We start from the raw sequence: 23,257 nt of genomic DNA on the forward strand, positions 1-23,257 counted from the left end.
TTTTTTGTTTCTGTGAATTTCTGAAGTACATAATACACGCCTCTTGTGGCATTTACCGTTTTCTACTTGTGTTGTGTTGCAGGTGCTCATTTGTCTTTGGGAAGATCGTGAGCATCCTGTGAGCATGGCCCTTTGGTATATGGCACAGTGCCACATATGTTGGGCGCTCCTTTCACAGTAATGCCTTGAACAAACCAGTGTAATCTTTTAACAAATTCAAGTAATTTACTGCAACTGGTAATGGAGGTACACACCCATAAACCTGGTAACATGGGACAGTGACACAGAAGGATTGCAAGGACAGAAAGACTGAGGCCAACCTGGGGAACCTTAGTAACATAGCAAAACTCTGTTTTAAAATAAAATAATCTGTGGATGCAGCTTAGTGTGAGGCCCTGGGTTCAATCCCTAATACTGAACAAAAAAAGTAATTGATACTAGGCAAAAATTTACACTTTCACTCTGAAGTACTTTTTTAACAAATGCAGCTCGAAGACCAACAGTGGACAGAAGAGAGTCAGCTTAAGCAAAATTACCCAAAGCTTGGAAAGAAGGCACAGAGAAGACTGCATCCCTTCAAAGGGTATATGTAACTCATATAGCATGTATTCCCTAAAGCCTGCTTTAGTTGGGGATCGAACCCAGGGCCTCACATTGAGTTTTAGCCCCTCCCCACTTATGGACAAGTTTATTATTCTTTTTCCTTTATTATGCATCTATGAGCATTGCACTTGGCTACAGTTTCCTCTACTGAGTGGGCTTTACTATTGTGCTTTTCCTTCATTAATGAATTAAATAAATTTCTGACACGGATTTGCTTGATTATTATATGAGAACTGTGTGTTCGAAAATTTTTAAATTATTCTTTAAGCATATTAATAGTTAGGAATAAAGGAATAAATGTAAAATAGGTACTACTACTACCATTTTTAACTCATAAATAATTTTATTTAACTTTTATCTGGAATATATTTTCTAAGTTCTTAATTTATTCATCCACAAACATTTGTTTCCATTCCAAAGAATTTATACAAAGCAATAAAGGAATAAATATTTTTTTATTCCTTGTCTAGAATAATTTCTAATGACATAAATGTTTCTATTTGTAATTCTGCTACAATTGATTCAGTAATAGTGTTATTTTAAAAGCCTGTATCTCAACTAAAATAGTATTTGATCTCCTGAAATAAAAATAGACTGCTTGTCAATTTCTTGAATTTATCTCTCATCTGACACTGCTGAACATGATATAATGTAATTTTACATGATGCTAAAATGAGTAGCATTTTGTAAATTCAAGTCATACTAATATTACATTAGGAATGAGGCATTTGTTCTGAAATCACTACCAGCCATAATGGAAAAGAGACACTAATGCCTTAAGAAGTAACTCGCTGAAATGGAATGAAATAATCACCCAATCCATTAAGCATTTATAAGATTTACCATAAAGCACAGGTAATTTTTTTAACCAAAGAGAAATAATTCTTTCTTCTTATCCCAAACATCAAATGCCATCACATCATAAACAAAATATGGCACATGAATTATTTTATTTTGTTCATCCATTTGTTCATATAATACATACTCGCTTTACAAAAGTGGAAACATTATGCTTGTTCATTATTATTTTTAATGTAGTTTAATCAACAAGGCTCAATGTTTTTCCCTGGGGAGATGGTTGCCACAGTGAGTCCAAGCAAAAGGTTGGAAAAGACTGGGTTCTGCTATTGCTATAGCTACTGCTGCTGCCCACATACCCCCAGCTCCATCCATTGGGATGCAAAGACTGGTTGTTCTGCTTTGATGATTACATAGTTCTTAAAGCCAGGGGAACTATGGCATGAAATAGTGAGCTCACTGGATGGTCAGATCCGCTCTCTTTCCTTCCTGTTGCTCTCATCTTGCCCCCTTGCTTTCCGTTTATCTTTCCCTCCTCCATCTGTCATACCTCACTTATCAGCACTCAAATGATAAACAGCTGGAGTGGGTGGCTCCGCTAGGAGAGGAAATCACCGCTATTCCCACGCTTGGGCCACTATGGCAGAAAGCATCAACAATCTGAAGTTTGAAAAAGCTGCCAGTTCATAATCAGTCTTAAATTTCCAATCACAAAGAGAGCCCTTGCAAGTAAAAGGACAACTTTTATGAATAGCAAGTATTTGAAGGCCTCTATTAAAGTGCTGGCGTTGGCATAGCAGAGATGCTTTGAAGCTGAAAGTATGGAAGAGTGGCACCTGCTAATTTCTATTGTGCTGAGGAATGTGTCATCAGCAAACACCATCACACTGCGTGCATAAGCTGACATCCCAATGCCTGGAATAATTTTTGAAACAGTAGCTGTGAAATGTACAGTATTAGCCTGAAGTCTTGACTTGACCATAAAGATTCAGGCAATTTTTACTCATTTTCTTTTAATTCCTCCTCCAGTCTAGGGGACTGTCAAATGGCTTGCTCATATTTTGTGTGCCAGAAGAAATAAGAAAAAAACCAACCAATCATTTGCCTATCACATCATTAATTTTAAATTGTAGCCCCACTTCACAGATGCTAGTGTGTGAAAATGGGATCTTATTATCAAACGTACAATATTCTACTAGTACAGCACCTGACTGCCTTCTGTACTATTTGTGTGTGTGCGTGTGTGTGTGTGTGTGTGTGTGTGTGTGTGTGAGTGTGACTGAGAATTAATCCCACCGTTAAGCTACACATCCACTGTTTTTTATTTCATTTTGAGATAGGGTCTCAGTAAGTTACCAGGCTGACCTCCAACTTGTGGTCCCCCTAAGAGATTGGGGGCAAGCCTCAGATGGAGCGAGATTCTCTGAGGTTCTAATTGTTTCCAATTTCAATCAACTAATGTTGGCTTGTGCAAAAGATATAATTTTAAGCAAGTCCTGTTTTAAAATTAGAAAATATGAGTATGTAAGAACCATGATCTAGTAGTTTCCACAGAGACAGAGACTGAAACAGAGACAGAGACAGAGACAGAGACAGAGAGATACTCACTTCAACATGTTGACATGTTTGGATGAGCTTAGCCAAGAGGGTCTCCAGTTCTGTGTTCCTCTTAATAAGGTTGGTGAGGTTACTCTCTAAATTTTGCTGTTCAAAAAAAGACAGAAAAAATGTTATTCTGTATGTTTTTCTACTTTAGTACACATGAAAGTACTCATACTCAGGATAAACATATGTACTTTTCAGATACCTCAATGAAATAAATACAATTTCAATTGTTTTTAGATTTAAACTAGAATTTCAAAATTTGCATTCAAAGAAAATTTCAGAAATATTCAGATTACATATTTTTCCTTGCTTCTTGCACCAACTTACCTATATTAACTGAATAATTAGCTATCAATTACGGTTAGGTCATGAGGTAGGGAGAATGCTAGTAATTCTGTTTTTATTCCTTTACCTGAGTCAGAAATAGTGATAATATAAGAAATATATTCCTACATGAAACTGTCAACTATTGGACTTGTAGGATCTACCATTTAATGGTCACACTGAGGTTAATTCTTAAACGGGGGTTTGAATTGAACAGATACTGTTGACAATATGGCCATTTACAGGCATTTATAAGAAGTCTTTGTCACATGCATTTACTCATAGTACATTCTTTGTCTATCAGTGCTAGATCAAATTTCCCCGTACACTGTATTTATATCACTATCCTGCTTAAGACTAGAGAATTAGTCTCTATTCCTTTAGAGCATCAAATTTAAAGTTCTCTGAATGAATGTTGAATCATATTTTCAAACACAATAACCTTCTGTTCTGGGTAAGACTCATTAAATTTGTCCACTCCTCCATTTCATGTGCTCTTCATGTATCCCATCTATCCATTGATTTAGCCATTCACACAAGTACTTTTTAAGCTTCTAGTGTATGTCATACTCTGCAAGAGACACTGGAGAAGTAAAAGTAAAAAGCATCTGCTCATGGCAGGGAGATGTTTGTGCAATGGGAGAGAGATGCAAGGAGGGAAGCACGGAGTTGAGGGCTGCTTGGAGAAGGTTTCTAAGAAGACAGAATCCATTAGCTGAGGCTGGAAGGAGGGGCAGAGAGTTTTTGTCCGACAAGAATGGAAATTTCTTGGGAAGATGAAATATGGCAGAAACAAGCCTGAAGAAGACTCTTTCACGGGCAAGGAATAGATCAGCATCATGGTAACATCAGGGAGACACAAGAGGGCAAAGGCTAAGGAAACTATGTGTTTTGCAATATAAACATTTCCTCAAATATAGAAAATACAGTGAGAAAATTTATGAAAAAGACAATAGATTTCAGATTTATGATGCCATCTGAGAAAAGAGATTTGAGGGCTGAGTGCTCAGTGATACAGCGCTTGCCCCACATGCAAAAAGGCATGGCTCTGTCACTCATACGCAAAACACAAAACAAAAATAAAGAGATTTTGAAAAATAACAAGTTCAGAAAGGTGATAACAGTTCATTAGGTTGTAGCATTTATAAAAAGTTTAGCTTGTTCTACTTTTCTAGATTCTTTTAATTATAAAGGTATATTTAGGGAAAGAATCATTTTTACCTGGTGCTTAAAATGAATGTCCCAGAAGCAGAAATCTCTGGTGATTCTTTTTTTTTTTTTTTTTTTTTTTTGGTCTTTTTCGTTTTTATCAGTACCAGGGATCGAACTCACGACTGCCTGCTTACAATGCAGGCACTTATGCCACTGAGCTAAATCCCCGGCCCCTCTCTGGTGATTCTTAGGCAGTTTAATCTGGCATTTATTTGATTGCTTGCACTTTCTTATTTCAATGACTGCATTTTCATTCCCAGTAGGTTCTTTTCCACATTTCCCTTTTCTTGGTAAACTGCTTTCTGCACTGTTCTAAACATGCAAGTCCCTTCTCTATAATTTCAGCGGAGTTTAGTGTACACACTCTTAAGCTATTTTGAGACAGGACAATTCCATGTCTCCCTGTGTTTGTTTAATGTTATGCAAGGATCCGATTTCATTTTGTGTCTTGTAATTTTTGTGTGACAGTTCATCTGACATGACTTTTGTTCTCTGTGCTGCGATCTGGGGATTGATATAGCCCAGCCAGGTGAGATGCACACTCCAAGGTTAAGACTAGGGGTTCTTTCTGCAAAGAAAGCACTCCCAGGAGACGCCCAAGTGCAACTGAAGCCCAGATCCTGAGTTGGCTCAGTGCCACTGTTTCCTTCCATGAGAGCTCCATATCTGGCATCAGTGCCGGGAAAGGTATGAGGTGCCTTTTTTGAGCTCAGTGTGTACATAAAAGGAATCTTTACCTCCAGCTACATGGGGCTTCTGCCACAGGCAGTGTCCCTAATGTCTTCAGGGCCCCATTTCATCTCCACTTCTTGGGAGCAGCTGTACTTCAATCCAACCCCCCCACCACCACCATTCTACATTGTTTCTGATTGTGGGGGATTTTTCACTTATGTTTAGGATTGACTGTGTATTCTTTAAAATATTCTGCCTAGGATTTTCACATGTTCGTACTGCAGAGAGAGGTTCTGCACTTATTTCATCCAGACTGAAATATAAGAAACCTTTAATATTGTTTTTGAAACACTCAAAACATTTAAAATATGAATATTTTAAAAACGAAAAAGAACCAATTCTCACTTAAAAGCTGGGATACAAGGAAAGACCAGAAAGTAAGTGTATCAGCCACACAGAATTATTTTAAGGTGCAACCTAAGGATGCTGTGTTTGTATCAAAGAAAAAAAAATTGTTTTCAGACCTCTTAACAATAACTCTCCTGCTTCCCTGGGGGAAAAAGTGAAAATTTTTCCTATTGGTTAGAGTAAATGAACTGCAATTGTTAAGCACTTTATGGTCAGGGACCAGAGAATAATTCTGAGGGATTCCATTATTCAGTGTCCTTGATTTAGCTATGACCGTTGTATGGAATATAAGTCAGCTTCTTCTGCTGTGTTAATCTTAGGGAATCCTTTTACTTTTCTTTTTGGCTGACCCTTAACAGCAGGAAATTTGTAGGGAAATACATCATCTAACTGTTTACAGTTCAATTGTCATAGGTACGAATTCTCTAAAGCTAGTCAGTATCAGAGCCAAATAAATGCAATCCAACACATTTGGACTTTACAAACATCTGTTGCTTTCTCTCCTTTTATTAAGCATACATCATGTATAAAATCTGTTTTTAATCAACTAATAAATAGACTAAAGCCTGTGGTTTAAACACTTTGACCTATCCAGATCCTTTGGGATTCTTCAAATTTAAATAGCACAAGTGTTACTGAAGTCCGCAAAGAATTACTGAGTCAGTTAGAAATATAATAAAGGGAAATTAAGCTCAGAGAAAGACTCATACCAATGGGCCTGACAACACTTGCAAGGAGCATCTGGGTAATGGGAAGGTAACATGACCCAGACTTCAATAAGCCAGGCATCCATACACTCCCTCTACAGACACTTCTCTGGAGGTTTGTATGGAATTTCACTTTATCACTAACATCCTGTGTGGTGGACAGCAAGACCTATAACCTCTTGATTTTGTCTGTGCATTGTACAAAGAGAGAGAACTTCTTTGTTTGGTGTAAAAGCCTTGGAACTAAGTCAGTATCAGTATCTACTTCTGTATGGATATCCAAAAAAATTCCACAGTGTACAGAAACATTAGTTTTAATTTCTTCTTTTCACATACAACACTTCAAAATATTTACATCTCCATTTCAGGTAGAGCTTTGTAGAATTCCAAGGAGTAAGGCATGAGTGGTCACATACAAGCAAGGATACTAAGGAACCTGTCCCAGCTCAACTCTCTGGGACAAATGACAATGGGCACATCTTGGGCTAAGTTTGTCTATCCATAATCAGAGGCTAATGATCAGTTACCAATCTACATTACTGTTAAACTGCTATGAGAAAATACTGTTTTCTGGTCACATACCAGAAAACTACACGAATGTTTGATTTGAGAATGAAACATTGATTTCAGTGCTAGAAACTGGAAGGGCAGACGTCATTCTGTTTGCTGATGTCAATTTCTGGCAAGCCTCTGAGCCTTTCTGCAACCTGGGCTGTACCAGGCTCCAGGCAGGAAGGCAGGTTGTAGGGCTGGGGAGAGTCAGAGATGATTGATGCCCCTAGGAGATGTCCTCTGCTGGAAACTACTGGCAACTGATGGATGAACAGCACAACTTGTTCACCTGGATGGGACCATTGTGACACTGGATCTATAAAATCCTGCCCAGGGTCCGACTGGGAGGGAGTGTGTGTGTCCACAGCAACTCTATCACTGATATGCCCTCTTTCCACTTCCTTCCCTTCTCTGTTTCCTATCCCTTCCAGGTGCTTCCTGGTTCACCTCCCAATTCAAATTCTCGGTCAGAGTATGCTTCCACAAGAACCCATCTAAGACTGTTTCCATAGGCATTCAAATGCATACTTTTGGAAAATTCCTTACTACCAGGAATAGTTGAATTTAAAATTGTTTTGTTCTTATAGAAAGATATTTGCAAATACAAGGGAGAGACCATTTCCTTCCTTCCCTTATTTACTCTCTCTCTCTCTGACGTTTTCTAGAGGTCATAGATCCTCAAATTCCAGGCTCTAGAGCAGTAATAGCAATAGAAATGTAATGTGAATCACAAATTCAAATCATGTGTTAAATTTTCCTGTAATCACATTTTAAAAAATAGAAATAAGCAGAGCTCATTTTAATTAATATTACCTCAATGTATAATACAGTAATACTTGGCCTCACGAATGTCCAGTTCTTAAACAATTCAGTTCACAAAAAGAATTGTTCAGCAGAATTTTGCTACAGTTCAGGAACTCCATGCTGGGTGAGGGACACAACAGTGACCTCCTTTTTCACACGAGGAACACAACCATTTTCCCCAAAATCTTGGCACAAATTAAGTCAATGAACCAAGGTACCACTGTAAATATCTGAAAGTTGGTAAGCTAATTTACATTCCTTTTATTTGTTTCTACTCTGTCTTTCAAATGTGACATGCTTTTTGCACTGAACTAACACCATCTACATGTGGCTAGAAGCTACTGTATTGAACAGTGTGGAAAGGGTTGGCAGGGGTCAGCAAAATTTTCTGAGAAAAGTCCCATAGCAAATACGTTCAGCTTTTTTGGCTTCATGCTCTAAAGTCATGCCAATTCAATTCTGTTACTATTTTAACATGAAAACAGCCATAGACACTAGGCAATGAGTTGGCAAGGTTGTGTACCAATAAAACTTTATCTATAAAAACAGGTAGTGAGAAAGACTTGGCTCATTACCTTTTGCCAATTCCTAGTCTACCGTGATGGCAAACCTATGACATACTTGTTACAGTAGCCTATTATTATTGAAAGTCCTAAAAAGCTCATCACTGCTGATGTGGAAGATAAAAGCCAAAATGCTGACATTTTCAGAACAGACATGCCTGCTCCTGTCAAACACTAATCTTTGCGCACAACTTTTTAATATAAGTCTAAAACAGATACCACTCCATGAGCGTTTAGGAAAGATTCCTTCCATGCAAGACACAGAGAGGAGTGTTACTTACGGATAGAAAGTTTAACTAAAAGCCTAAAGAAAGTTCAACAGCACTATGATCCATAGATATTTTAATCTGAGGAACATAATAGTTAAGCACACAAAACCTAGTCCCAGTCTGCTTGGGTTCAAGTAGTAGCTCTAAGATTGTTGATAAATTCTTAAGCATTCTGTGCCTCAGGTTCCTCATGGAATTGCCAAGGTGATTATAAGTACGCAAATGCCCTTGGAAGACTGTCTACAATGTGGGATGTTGGACACAGTAAGTTCTTTTTCAAATCCAGAGGTTACCCCATCAAACTAAAAGTATGCCCATGGGGCTGGGGATTTAGCTCAGTGGCATAAGTGCCTGCTTTGCAAGAAGGCAGTCGTGAGTTCGATCCCTGGTACCAATAAAAAGGAAAAAGACAAAAAATAAAAAAATAAAAAAATAAAAATAAAAGTATGCCCATATATTTCATAAATTATTTCTCCCTTATATTTATCATTTAATAATACTACAAGACTACTATGTAATCATTCTCAGATTACATATCCCTAAAAGACTAAATCTAGAACCCCGCCCCAGCCAGATGGAACGGCGAACTCTTTTCTTCACCTGGGGGCCAGGCTCGGGCTCTCTGTCAGGAGAAGTAAGTCCAGTGGAGGCACAGAACACTCTTCTTCGCCTGGGGGCGAGGCAATGGCTTCCTGCCAAGATCAGTAAGTCAGGAGGGGAAAGGCAATTCCATCCCAGCCTGGCTGACCTCTCTCCCGCACTTGGAACAACACTTGAAGCTTGAAAATATAGGAAAATGACAAAACGAAAGACCAAAATGCAATCTCAAACATCTAGCCCACCCCAAGAAAGCCTAGGAGCTATGCACATAGAAGAAAATATATGCCACATACCTAAAATACCTGAAATAATAGTAACTGAAATAAAGAAGCAACTCTGGGAAGACTAAAAGGAATTCAAACTAGAAATAATCTCTCAGGTAAAAGAAGAAATAATAAAAGAAATGAAGGAGATGCTGAACATACCTAAAGAAGACACAGTTAAAAAATTGGAAAAACTAAACAAAAAGATAGAATCCATGGATGAACAATATGAGAAACAAACAGAATATATAAAGCAGAGGCAAAGAGATATACAGGAAATCAAAAACTCCATCGAAAGTTGTAAAAACCGCCTCAATGAATGTGAAGGTAGAATTTTAGACCTCGAAGACAAGATTGCAGTCAGTGAGCAGGAAAGGAAAGATCTTTTAAAAATAACAAGAAATCAGGAAATAACAATTCAACACCTGCAAGATGATGCAAAGAGGAACAACATAAGGTTGATAGGGACAAATGAAAAAGAAGGGGACAACATAAAGGATGTCAAGAGGATATTTAGAGAAGTTATAGCTGAAAATTTCCCAAACATGAGATTGGAAACTGATATCAAGATCAATGAATCATATTGAACTCCAAATAGCCATAAGCAAAATAAAACTACACCCAGACACATAATAATGGCCATCCCAGAAATCAAACAAAAGAATAGAATATTAAAAGCTGTCAGAGAGAAAAGACAGATCACCTATAAAGGAAAATCTATCAGAATCACAGCAGACTTCTCAGTACAAACAATAAAGTCAAGAAGAGCATGAAGTGAAGTATTTCAGATCCTAAAGGAAAATGATTTCCAACCTAGACTGATGTACCATGCAAAACTGTCCTTCAAAATCAATGGAGAAATAAGATACTTTCATGACAAAGAACAGCTGAAGAACTTCATGATCACCAAGCCAACCCTGCAAAGAATACTGAAAGACAGCCTAGATACATTTAGGAAAAAAAACCACTAAACAAAGCAGACAATTAAACAGAACCGAAAGATAAAGATGTAACACCAGAAAGATAACATGTCAATAATAAGCCAATATATAACAGTTATAACCATTAATGTAAATGGTCTCAATGCACCAATTAAAAGAAACAGACTGGCAGAATGGATCAAGAAACAAAATCCAACCATATGTTGTCTACAAGAAACCCATCTAACCCAAATGAATACCCACACAATGAAAGTCAAAGGATGGAAAACAATACTTCATGCAACAGAAACCCCCCAAAAAGTGGGGGTGGCTATTCTGTTTGCAGACAATGTGAACTTCAAGCCAATAATGATCAGAAGGGATAAAGAAGGTCACTACATACTGGTTAGGGGAAAACTCCAAGAGGAAGACATAACAATCTGAAATATATATGCACCAAATTCCAGAGCACCCAGTTATATAAAACAAGTACTAACAGAAAGGAAAAACAAGTGAACAGTAATACAATTCAAACAAGAGTTCTTAACATACCATTGACACCAATGAACAGATCAACCAGACAGAAAATCAGCAAAGAAATAAAAGAACTGATTTGCACCTGTGAACAAATGGATTTAATAGACATATACAGAGTATTCTACCCAACAACAACAGAATACACATTCTTCTCAACAGTGCATGAGTCATTCTCTAAAATAGAGCATATATTAATTCACAAAACATATCTAAATAAATGCAAAAGGGTTGAAATTACCCCTTGCATGCTATGGAACCATAGCACTATGAAATTAGAAATTAATGATAAAAGATACTACAAAATTCCCTCAAACACATGGAAACTGAAAAACACACTCTTGAATAATCAGTGGGTCTCAGAGGAAATTAAAGAAGAAATTAAACACTACCTACAAGAAAATGTAAACACAAATACAACTTACCAGAATCTGTGGGATGCAATGAAAGCTGTCCTCAGAGAAAAATTTATTGCACTGAGTTCCCACATCAGGAAAACAGAACGAATACAACTAAATAACCTAACGTTACATCTCAAACATCTAGAAAAAGAAGAGCAAGTCAACCCCAAAGCCAAAAAAAGAGAAGAAATTATAAAAATCAGAGAAGAAATCAATGCAATAGAGACTAAAAAAAACAATCCAAAAAATCAATGAATCAAAGAGTTGGTTCTTTGAAAGAATAAATAAAATTGACAAGCCCATAGCCAACCTTATTTTAAAAAGGGAAGAAAAAGCTCAAATTCGTGCAATAAGGAATGGAAGAGGAGAAATCACTACAGACCCTATAGAAATACAGAAAATCATCAACACCTATTTCAAAAACATCTACTCTCAAAGGTTTGATAACACAGAGGAAATGGACAGATTCCTAGAAGCATACGAAGTACCAAAGGTAGGTCATGAAGATGTAAAGCTACTGAATGACCCAATTTCTATTAATGAAATTGAAAATGTAATTAAATCCTTACCTACAAAGAACAGCCCAGGCCCAGACAGATTCACTGCAGAATTATACAAGAAATACAAAGAAGACCTAATGCCAAAACTCCTCAAACTCTTCAATGAAATTGAAAGGGAAGCAATCCTTCCTAAACCATTCCTAGAAGGAAATATTACTCTAGTACCAAAACCTGAAAGGACCCAACTGAGAAAGAGAACTATACACCAATGTCCCTAATGAACACAGATGCAAAAATCCTCAACAAAATATTGGCAAATAGTTGCAGCAAATCATCAAGAAGATCATACACCATGACCAAGTGGGATTCATCCCAGGCATGCAGGGATGGGTCAATATACGTAAATCAATAAATGTAATCCACCATATCAATAGAGCCAAAAGCAATAACCACATGATCATTTCTATAGATGCAGAAAAAGCTTTTGATAAGGTCCACCATTCATTTATGATAAGAACCTTGCAGAAAATTGGAATAGATGGTTTTAACCTCAATATAATTAAGGCCGTCTATGACAAACCAACAGCCAATATCATACTAAATGGCCAAAAATTGAAGGCCTTTACTTTAAAATCAGGCACAAGACAAGGATGTCCCTTATCACTGCTCCTATTTAATATAGTACTGGAAATACTAGCCAAAGCAATTAGACAAGAGAGAGAGAAATAAAATGTGTAAAGATAGGAAAAGAAGAAGTTAAGCTATCATTATTTGCAGATGACATGATACTCTATATAGAAGATCCCCAAAACTCCATTGAAAGACTGCTAGATATAATAAATAAATTCAGTAATGTAGCTGGATATAAAATCAATACTCAAAAATCAATAGCATTCCTATACACTAACAACAAAGCCACAGAGAGAGAAATAAGAGAAGCAACACCCTTCACACTAGCAACCAAAAAAAAAAAAAAAAGAAATATCTAGGAATTACTTTCACAAGAGAAGTGAAAGACCTGTACAATTATAATAAAATTATAATTGTAAAATTATAATACACTGAAAAATGAAATTGAAGATGATCTCAGAAAATGGAAAAACATCTCTTGCTCATGGATAGGAAGAATAAATATTGTGAAAATGGCCATTCTCCCAAAACTTTTAGACAGATTCAATGCAATTCCGATAAAAATACCATCAACATACCTCATAGAACTCGAGAAATCACTCCTAAAATTCATCTGGAGTGAGAGGAGACCTAGAATAGCAAGGACAGTTCTAAGCAGCAAAGGCAAGGGAAGAGGTATCACAATCCCTGACTTGAAGATATACTACAAAGCAACCGTAGTAAATCAATATGGTACTGGAACCAAAACAGAGCTGAAGATCAATGGAATAGATTAGAAGATAAAACCACAACTACAAACACACTCAACCACCTTATCTTCGATAAAGGGGCCAAACATGTCCACTGGGAGAATGACAGTCTCTTTAATAAATGGCGCTGGAAAAACTGGCTCTCCATATGCCGAAAACTAACACTAGACCCATGCCTATCACCATGTACTAAAATAAAATCTAAATGGATCAAAGATCTAAATATTAAAACAGAAACACTAAATCTGTTGGAAGACAAATTGGGTAGAAACCTTGAAAACATAGGGGTAGGTAGAGAATTCATGAATAGGACTCAAACCGCATGGGAAATACTTCACAGAGTCAATAACTGGGATCACCTATTATTAAAAAGTTTCTGTACATCAAAAGAAATCTCCAGCATAGTGAAAAGAAAACCAACAGACAAACTGGGAAAAAATCTCAGTGAACTGCCCCTCAGACAAAGGACTTCTGTCTAAAACATATAAAGAATTAAAAAAAAATCAGACCCCCAAAATTCAAAGACCCAATCCAAAAATGGGGATCTGAAATGAATACACAATTCTCAGACGAAAAAATATAAATGGCAAATAAATATATGAAAAAAATGTTCATTATCATTAGTCATTAGAGAAATGCAAATTAAAACCACACTGACATTTCATCTCACTCCTGAAAGAATGGCCAAGATCAAGAAAACCACCAACAACAAATGCTGGAGAGGCTGTAGGAAAAAAGGAACTCTCCTGCACTGTTGGTGGGAGTGTAGACTAGTGCAACCATTGTGGAGGTCAGTCTGCAGGTTTTTCAGACAATTGGGACTGGAAGCCCCTTTTGACCCAGCTATACCACTTCTAGGCATATTCCCAGAAGAATTAAAAGCATCATACCACAGTGATATATGTGTACCCTTGTTTATTGCAGCACAATTTGTAATAGCCAAATCTTGGAAACCACCTAAGTGTCCATCAACTGAAGAATGGATAAAAAAGTTGTGGTATTTTTATACAATGGAGTACTACTAAGCTATAAAGAATGATCACATTGAGACATTTATAAATAAATTTATGCAGCTTGAGACCATACTCATAAGTGAAATAAATCAAACTCACATGTATAAATACCGAATAGTTTACCTAGTGTAAGAAATGATAAGAACACATAAAAGTATATTGTAATCATGATTCCCAATCATATTGGTTTGAAGTCATATAATGTTTTCACTCATTAATTCCAATGGTTTTAACCTGGGTTGTTCAATTTTAGTTTCTATGATAGTATGAATAGACATTTTGAAGAAAACAACACAACATAAAAGCTAGTGCTGATTTAGTATCATCTTGTTTTGAAGTCCCATCAAGCTGTGGTACATCTGTTTCCACTGGTTTTAACATGATGTATCTTACTATATTTCACTATATGCTATAGTATAAACAAAATTCTTTATAGGCAAATAGATAATATAGAAACTGTTGTTTGTTTTCTATTAGCTGGTTCTAAATACCCTGTAATTCTTGCATTCTCTTGAATGGCTTCACACTGTCTTGATATGCTTGATGTTATAGCATATGAAGTTACACTCAAATAATTCAAGGAAAGAGGCACTATGGCGACTACTATTATGTTAGATTATCAGGTGGTGAAATACAATGACGCTTGAATTGTTTGGTTCTTACCTGTGTTGTTCTGTTACAATGTCCTCTCTTATCTCAATCTCCCCCCCATTTTTTAACATTAGTCTATTTTCTCTCATTTTTTAATTAAGGGAAAACTAAATTAAAAAATAGGGGGACATATTATAGTAACTTTCTTGGTTTTCCTATTAACCTGATTTGAACCCCAGTATTGCTCTCCCCATCTTATTCTGATTGTTCTATATTCTATTTTGTTTGATAGTATCAAGTTTGAGCGTATAGGCAACTACTTTGAAGGCAGTAAGATATACTATGATGCCCATTATGGTTTGACTATTATCCTTTTTTTGAAGTCCTGTAAGGTCTCCAGTGTAGGTTTTATTGGTCTTGTTCTGTACTGTTTTGATCAATTCTATTATACCTGATGATATAGACAACTCAATTTAAAAATAGCAAGAGGCACAATGGTAACCACTTTTGATCACCTGGTATTCTATTTTACCGTCATATGCTATGCCTACCCTTCTGTTCTAACTGACTCTGTTTTGCTTAGTCATTTTTGGTTTTATTCTCTTCAAAAAAAAAAAAAAGTAATAAGAACCATGGGAGTAATAAAAACCAAAAAGTCTAATTGTTATTGTAAAAAAGAGAGAAAAGGAAGGTGGACTAAGGGATATGACCGCAGGTATGTTCGAGAGTGTAGGATGGAAAACCATATTACTGAGCTTTTGTTGGATCATTGAACGGAACTGTCTCCAATATCACTGCATGAATGTCCACTTTATATACTTTAATTTTGTAATTTGGACAACTGTTTCTGGGAAGATAATATGTAACCTATTTACTGGAGATTATTTATTGTGTATTTTTTTCTTGAAATTCTCTATTATTTGTACCTTTTTACTGTTTTTTTTCCATGTCCTTTCTTTTTTTCTCTTTAAACAAACAAACAAAAAAGACTAAATCTAATCTGGTCAATACTTTCATGACATTGTGGTTACTCTAAGAATTTATACCTAGACTGCTGGCTCCTATTTGAGACTTATGTATATATATTTCTAAAACGTCCATAAGATCTTAAATCTCTTTTTTTCCCCAAAATAACAATATTCTTTAAAAGGCTTCAAATCCTTAGGGGCCATGGTTATTGCTCAATGGGATGGTGCCTGCCTGGCAACCATGAGGTCCTGAGTTCAACTTCCAGTTCTAAAAAAATAAAGTCAGAGCAGTGTTTCAAATGCTTGAACCAAAATGAAACAAAGGAATCCTAAATCTCAGTGAATGTTCAAATAACTATTTGGTGCTATTGCATCTGCAAAAGAGTTCCTCATCTGCTAGCCTGAATGGCTAATTCTTTTCCCCTTAGTGTTCAGTCTTGCACCTGCATCTATTTCCCTGGTTCCCCAAATGCTGTGCTACACTCCAGCCATTCTGGGCCAGCCTTCTTTGGAGTCATGTTTGTTCCTTTGCCAAGGTATGGGCGTGTGTCCTCCCATTTCTCTGCAATACATGTGCATAGCAGTAACTAATTCTACTACAAAAGAGATACAACAAAGCCATAGTATATATGGAGTATCTACTTCCTACTCTATATTCTCCAAATATGTGGGAACACTTAGCGTGGAAAACTGAACATTCATTGAATAACTGCAATCAACTAATTAGTCAATTTAGCAGTTACCGTAGATTGTGAAAAGATACTTTCTATCCCTTAAATCTTTATTCACTTGTAGAGTTGAATCTGAATCCAAGAAGAGGGTTTTGACACTTTAGAAGTATTCTCAAGAACTGTTATATAACTCCAGCCAGATTATAAGATTTCTGGAAAGTCAAATACAACAATTTTAAATAAAGTCTTGTAAACATAGATTTATATAAATAGGGAGATAGTCTAGCAATTATCATAGATACATTTATTTCACATTGTGAAACTGCCATGTTATTTCTAGCCTTAATTTGTTAATTCTTTTCCAAGTGATTCTTTTAACAGTACTTTTATTCTGCAAGGAGAAAGGATGTACTAATATTCATTGTTGAGAAGGCTAAGCTCTGTGGCTTAGGTATGGCTTGAGTATTTTCTAAGAGCCTACTATGATTAAAGGCTTGGTTCCCAGAGTAGCACCATCAGGAAGCAGTAGAACTTTAAAAAGATAAGGCCAAGCAAGCGATACTTAGATTGCTAGGGACATGTCTGTGGAAGGTAGTTTTTATGGGAACCTGGTAGTTCTCTCATGAGCATTATTATAGAATCCTGAGTTTGGCTTTTACTGGCTTGAGATATCTGCAACATGTACTTCCACTGTTTCCATGTATCATTTGCTATATTGTCCTCACCAAAACTAGGCCAATGAAGGTGCCATGTCCTTGAAACTCCAGAACCTTTTCTCTTCATGAAGTTAGCTGCCTCTAAGATTTGATTATAGGGACAATAAACAGACCAATACAATAAGGTTTTAGTAAGTATTTAGTACTACTCAATGGAATTCAATACGACTTTCTCACCATTACCACCAAAGAGAAATATGAATAATTCAAAACGATTCATTGAAAGGTAAGGATGGAAGAAGACAGGTTCAATTTTTAAGTATTAATTAAAAGATTGCAAGTCAAGTTTGTGAAAGGTAAAGTTATATAATGTGTTGTGTAAAGAATGAGGCTGCTAGGTGCAGTGGTGCATGCTTGTAATTCCAGGACCTCAGGAGGCTGAAATAGCAGGATCACAACTTAGAGTCTAACCTGAGCAACTAAACAAGAACTTGTCTTAAAATAAAATTAAAAAGCTAGGATGTAGCTCAGTGCAAGATTCTAGGTTCAATTCGCAGTACCGCAAAAAGAAAAAAAGGAAAAAGGAAAAAAGAGAAGAAGAAAAAGGAGAATGAATTTATACAAAAAGGGATGATAAATATTTCCTATCATTTCATTTTAATGCATGCATTTCTATTATATTTTCATGCAGCAATAATCAACCTTCTTTGTGTTATGTATTTTTACTGATATTTGAGTTGATAATTTAACAATTCATGGTGGGGCAGCTGATTTTACACCATTCTCAATAGGAGCCTTCAGGCATGGATATGGACACCAACAGAGAATAGTAAATCCAACTTAACACATAAGCTTTGTACTTCTATGTACAGCAATATTCAATCAAATAGCAAGGTAAGCAGACAAATGCCCCTAATTTTAGCCTTTGGAGACCTGTACCTAAGAGTCAGGTTGCTGGAATTTAATGACTTGTCATTGAACACTACTATTAAAATGTATGCTTGAAACAGGAGATTTCAGTAATTCCTTTTGACTTTGCCCAGATCTTAAAGAATGTTTGCTCCTATTTTGAAGTCAGTACTTCAGAATGTCTTTAAAGTATAATATTAGGTCTGGATACCTTTCAAGGCAAACAGAGATCTGGCTTGTTTCATTCCATAATGTTCAGAGAGTCGTTCAGTAACTGTGTTCGTAGCTGGGACACCCAACACCACCACCGCAGCGCCATCAGGATATAGACACATTGAGTGTCACAACTCATATATACCTTTTTCTTAAGGTACTTTAATCACAGTTCTTAATATGAAAACACACTTGCAGTAACACATGCCACCTGCATAAAAGCATAAATTCCTTCTATATAACTAAACTTTTAAGATATTTTAATTACATTGCAGGAGTCTGAGGCTATCTTCAGGCTGGAGTCATGACAGAGTGCAAATATATGTGATTTATGTTGGTTTAATTTTTAATGCCTCATCTCATTGGTTAGCATAGTTACCATTTCCAAATGCCCTGGCAAGACAGGCTGCCCAGGGAACTTAAAAAACCTAATAAAACACAATCTGCATACAAATTTAAGTCTAGTGTTCCATGGACTACAATTTAAGTCATTTTGATATGTGATACTGTATTTACCTTGTCAGGTTTTATTGAAATTTCTATATTAACACCACAGAATCTCCTCCTTATATTTATAAATTCCATCACTAGGAGTACAACGTGCATTTTGCTAACCTGATAGTCAAGAATATATGGAGAAAATTTTTAAATACTGTTTATGCTTTAGAGGATCTCTCAATTTGAATGGAGATAAACAGACACCATTATATAGCTATCCTCATTAGAGATGATTTTAGCAGATTCAATGATGACTAGTTCTTTCCAGTTATTAGAGATGTAAATGGCCTTTTTTGTCATTTCTCACCTCAGCTTCATGTCTGCCTATATTGAGATGTGAGCAACTGACCATTAAATTCACTTGCCAGTTTTGAGAATCAATATCAAATGAAACTTGGAATCTTTGAAATTCTCCCACTAAGGGAATTAGTATGGTGAACAGGGAGAGAGATAATTTACAAAGAGGATGAGGCAGTGCAAGTGTAAATGGAATAAAAGGAATTAAAATGTGCTGAGTACATATACCTACTCCTAAGATGAATGTAAACATTATGCCTTGCAAATATCTACTAATAAAAATTTTTAAAATAATAGTCTCAGTTGAGAAACTGATGCCTGGAGAGAAATCTTTCCAAGGCTCTAACTAGAATTCTTTTCAATGAAACTTACAAGAAGCATTTTGTGAGGTTCTGATGTATGTGTAAATGCCATGGGCAGGCCAATCTGGTAGTGTGCCTGCTGCTCTCTCTGCTCATTTTCCTCTGCTTCACTTCTGTGTCCTTCTCCATTTGGCATCGTGGGCTGCCACAGCACACCGAAAGAGGCAGCTGACTTGTCCGTGAATAATTACACAGTGAAGAAAATATTGTAAAACAGCTAAATAGCTTTGCAGTACATTACTTTGCAGAGGTGAAAATCTTATGCATTGGAAATACATTCGCGAATATACTTAATCTTTTAAGCCAAAATTTGGCAAACTATAGCCTCCAGACTTTATCCTACATGCTAGCTGGTTTTGTATAGCTTCCTAGCTAAGAATGGTTTTTCCATTTTTAAACAGGTTTTTTTTTTTAATCAACAGAAGAATAAAATTTGGGACACATGAAAAGTATAAAACATTCAGATTTCTGTATCCATAAAGTTTTATTGGAACAGAGTTAGGACATGAACTCCTATCTGTCAATGCCCTAACTATGGCTACTTTTGTGCTACAGTAATCACTGAGTTCTTGCATCTGTGAAGGCAAAAATATTTGTTATTTGGCCATTTACCGAAAATCATTATCCTTACTTAAAACACAAAGCACTTTCTTTCTTAACAATCCAATTAATTTTTATTAGTTTGTGTACAACGTGTTTTCTGTTGGTTTGTATCATTTAAAAATTTTAATATAATTCAATTCACTTAACTTTTGCAACCCCTTCCATGGGAGGGTAGGAGTACTTCAAACCCCAATCGTTTAAGTACTCCGATTTCTAAAGAAGAATCTTTTTAGTTTGCCACTGAAATAATTTTAGCTCGCACCACTCAAAAGTCACTATGAATCAAGAGTGAAATACAATGACTGAAGAATTTCCTGTTTTATTTGTGTCTTTTGTTCAGAGAAGCAGAAAATACAGGCAGAGGAAGAGGAAAAAAATGCCAGCCTTAAATCCAATCACGGTTACCATAGCAAGCAAATGATGAAGGGTGAGGAAAGAATGTGTAGCCCAAGGATTAGTTCATTATTTCTACTCCATGCATAAGCATATAAACTGTTGGGTTGTAAGTGTGCAGGGAATGTGGAATAACTCATCAATTGCTGTCTCCATTACATTTATTTCCCCGAGTCTCTTTTTCTTCATCATAAGATACACATTTAAGGGAGATTTAGAGCACTACATAATTAATGTCTATAAAATCCCCTGATATTGATGGATGTCATACTTGTTGTTTGTGTATGTCACTCGCTGGAGCTTTACTTCCTCCAGCACTCAGGGATTGAATAATGTTGATCTTATCCCCTTTCCTTCCATCTTAAATAGATGATGACATTTCCAGATACTCATTAATGAACATGTTCTGGCTTTCCTATTTAAAAAGGGTTTTAACTGATACAATCAAACATTTTTACTAGATCTGAATATTAAATTAGTCTCATTGTGGGTTGTTAGTTTTAGATAGGTAAAAATGAATTTTTATTTTTCAGATAATTTGGGAAGACTGAAACTTTTTCTAAGCCAGCATGTTATTTCATATCAATTGCTCTGGATATACCAAATATATTACAACCCAAAACAGTAAAAATTCTTTGATCTAATAATATTGAACAAATAACTATGATTTGATTTGTTTCTACAGTAATATTTATCTTTCAAATTTTTAAGATTTTTAGAAAAGTGCCTTTTTCTGACCAGCTGCAAAAATGATTATTAAAATTCAATACATGGCCAGCTTTGCTCTTGAATTTGTGGTATTCTCAGGAAGGGGTCATATTTTGTACAGTATTCCTATCCCCACATGGGTGGCACAAAAAGTATGTAAAGTCAAAAAAGGTTAGACTTGCTGACTTAAAAAATATATTAAAATTCCATTCTATTCAAAGTGGGTCTGGTCTGTTAAAAATTTACAAAATCAGTGTTACATAAGAGAATTCCCCTGTTGGGATAGCCTATAGAATCAAAGAAGAATATGAAAGCATGTCATTGTTTTTCAGCCCTGAGTAACCTTCAAAGTCCGAACTTTGCCTGGGGTTTAGAAAGTTTGAATCTTGAATTCTTTAAATTCAGTGCATCCTTCATTCTTGATCTTTACCATCTTTTCTCAGTCTTCAGTAGGACTGATGAGGACTGCTTTTGTTTGTTCGATCTGATCCCCACTGAGTTGAAATTGAAGGCATTTTGAAGATAGAGAAGAAAGCAAAATGGTGATTGTCCATCAGGCTTATGGTTGCCTCTTTGCACAACGTAGCCTCCTGGAGACACCAGTTTCTCAACTAAACAGTCTGAATTGAATAGCCTGGCTTCCAAAGAAGTCCAAGGTGTGGGAGGTTTTTTGTTTTTTGTTTTTTGTTTTTTTATTACTGGGGATGGAATCTAGGATCTTCTCACTGAGTTACATCTCCATCCCTTTTCTGGAGACAGCCACAGCCTTCAATAGTGCTAAGATTACAAGTCTGCACTACCATGTTTGGTTCAGGGAGTCGGATTTTAAAAAGCTGTTTGGGAGATCCTAATATGCAGCCATTGTTAAGAACCACTGCTCACAATGGAGAAACGGATTCTGTGACACAGTGTACAGAAATGAATGATTTGTTTCATTAACCAATTTTATACTCTAGGGTTGATTCAGACTAAATATTGTACCAAGTATTTTATACATTTTTGCAAGTATTGGAAAAAAATAGATGTATATAGAAGTGTGTGTTTATGTGAATTTATCATAGATAATCATCAAGAACAGTATCCTTTAGGGACTGTTGTTATTAAGAAATTTAGAAGACATTGTTTTTATGTGAAAATATATGTTTTGTTGAATCATTCAAGTATTCTTTTTTTTCTTTTTTTGTACCGGGGATCTAACACATGACCTTGAATTGCCAAGCAGGCACTTATGCCGCTGAGCTAAAAGCCCACTCAAGTATTCTTAATGCCTTAAAATAAACTCCTGGATATTTACCTCATTTTATACACTGAAAAAGCATTTGCCTTATATAAATTTCATCCATTTGTTATTTCAAGAATATAACAAAAGTAAATGCCAAATATTTGTAATTCAACAATATTTGTACGCATTAAATGAAAGATTTAGGGAAAAATTTGAACTCTGATAACAAAAAGAAGAGATTTACTGTCCTATCCAGATACTTTCAAGGGTCAACTCAGACAATACAACTTCCCGGAAAACTAGGAACCTTCCTAGTCAAAGTGATAAAATCCAAATATTTGCAAAGGTGGAAACCAGAGTGACAACATAGTATTTTTTCTTTGATTGAGAGCCATTTACCTGAAAAATTTTTTTCCTGAAAAGTTAATTATTTAACTTGAAGTGCATACAAAAAATATTAGGTCATTTTTCTAAAAAAGTTTAGGTGTATATACATGACCAAAGACAATTTAAGGCTCATTGCATTTCAGAAATAAATTATCTCTGATTTGCTAGAATATATTTTAGTCTACATATACAGTGCTTTGTTAACTAGTCAAAGTCAAAGAATAAATGTCACCTTTTATAAAAACTGTTTGCTGTTAAGCCAGTGAGAGAAAACTGCCCAACAGATAGAGGAGACCTTAGAGTTGAAGTACCACTTATAACAACTAAAAGTTACCAAGTTCTGATTTTTCCACAGAGCTTGGAAGGAAGACAAGAAGTTCTTAAAAGGTAGCTTGGACCAGCAGCAGTCGTGGCAATTGCTGAGAAATACAAATTTGGGCTTACCACAGACCTCCTGCCTCCAATTCCACAGTGGGCACTGAAATCTGTGTTGTAATAAGCCTTCCTGAGGCCTCTAATGAGTGCCAAAGTTTGAGACTCACCAGTGTCTAACCTCCTTCAGTGTATGTGGGTTTAAAACTTTTTTGAGCTTTCTGAAAGCAAATGAGAAACAAGAGGAGCTAAATGGAGGCTGAGTCATCCCTCTGTTGAG

General features: G+C 36.0%; 1 protein-coding gene across 6 annotated transcripts in view; it reads right to left on the reverse strand.

Annotated features, from left to right (window-relative positions):
• Mid1 (midline 1) overlaps positions 1 to 23,257 on the reverse strand; it is a 346,699-nt gene that overhangs the window by 63,023 nt on the left and 260,419 nt on the right. For all 6 annotated transcript variants that reach the window (XM_063242905.1, XM_063242907.1, XM_003462901.5 and 3 more), the window contains exon 3: positions 3,010 to 3,105. In XM_063242905.1, coding sequence (XP_063098975.1) covers positions 3,010 to 3,105 — 96 coding nt within the window. The remainder of the gene's footprint in view (positions 1 to 3,009; positions 3,106 to 23,257) is intronic.

Source organism: Cavia porcellus, unplaced genomic scaffold, assembly GCF_034190915.1.
Source record: "Cavia porcellus strain 051 isolate PalLab524CR breed Dunkin Hartley unplaced genomic scaffold, mCavPor4.1 scaffold_33, whole genome shotgun sequence".
Lineage (NCBI taxonomy): Eukaryota > Metazoa > Chordata > Mammalia > Rodentia > Caviidae > Cavia > Cavia porcellus.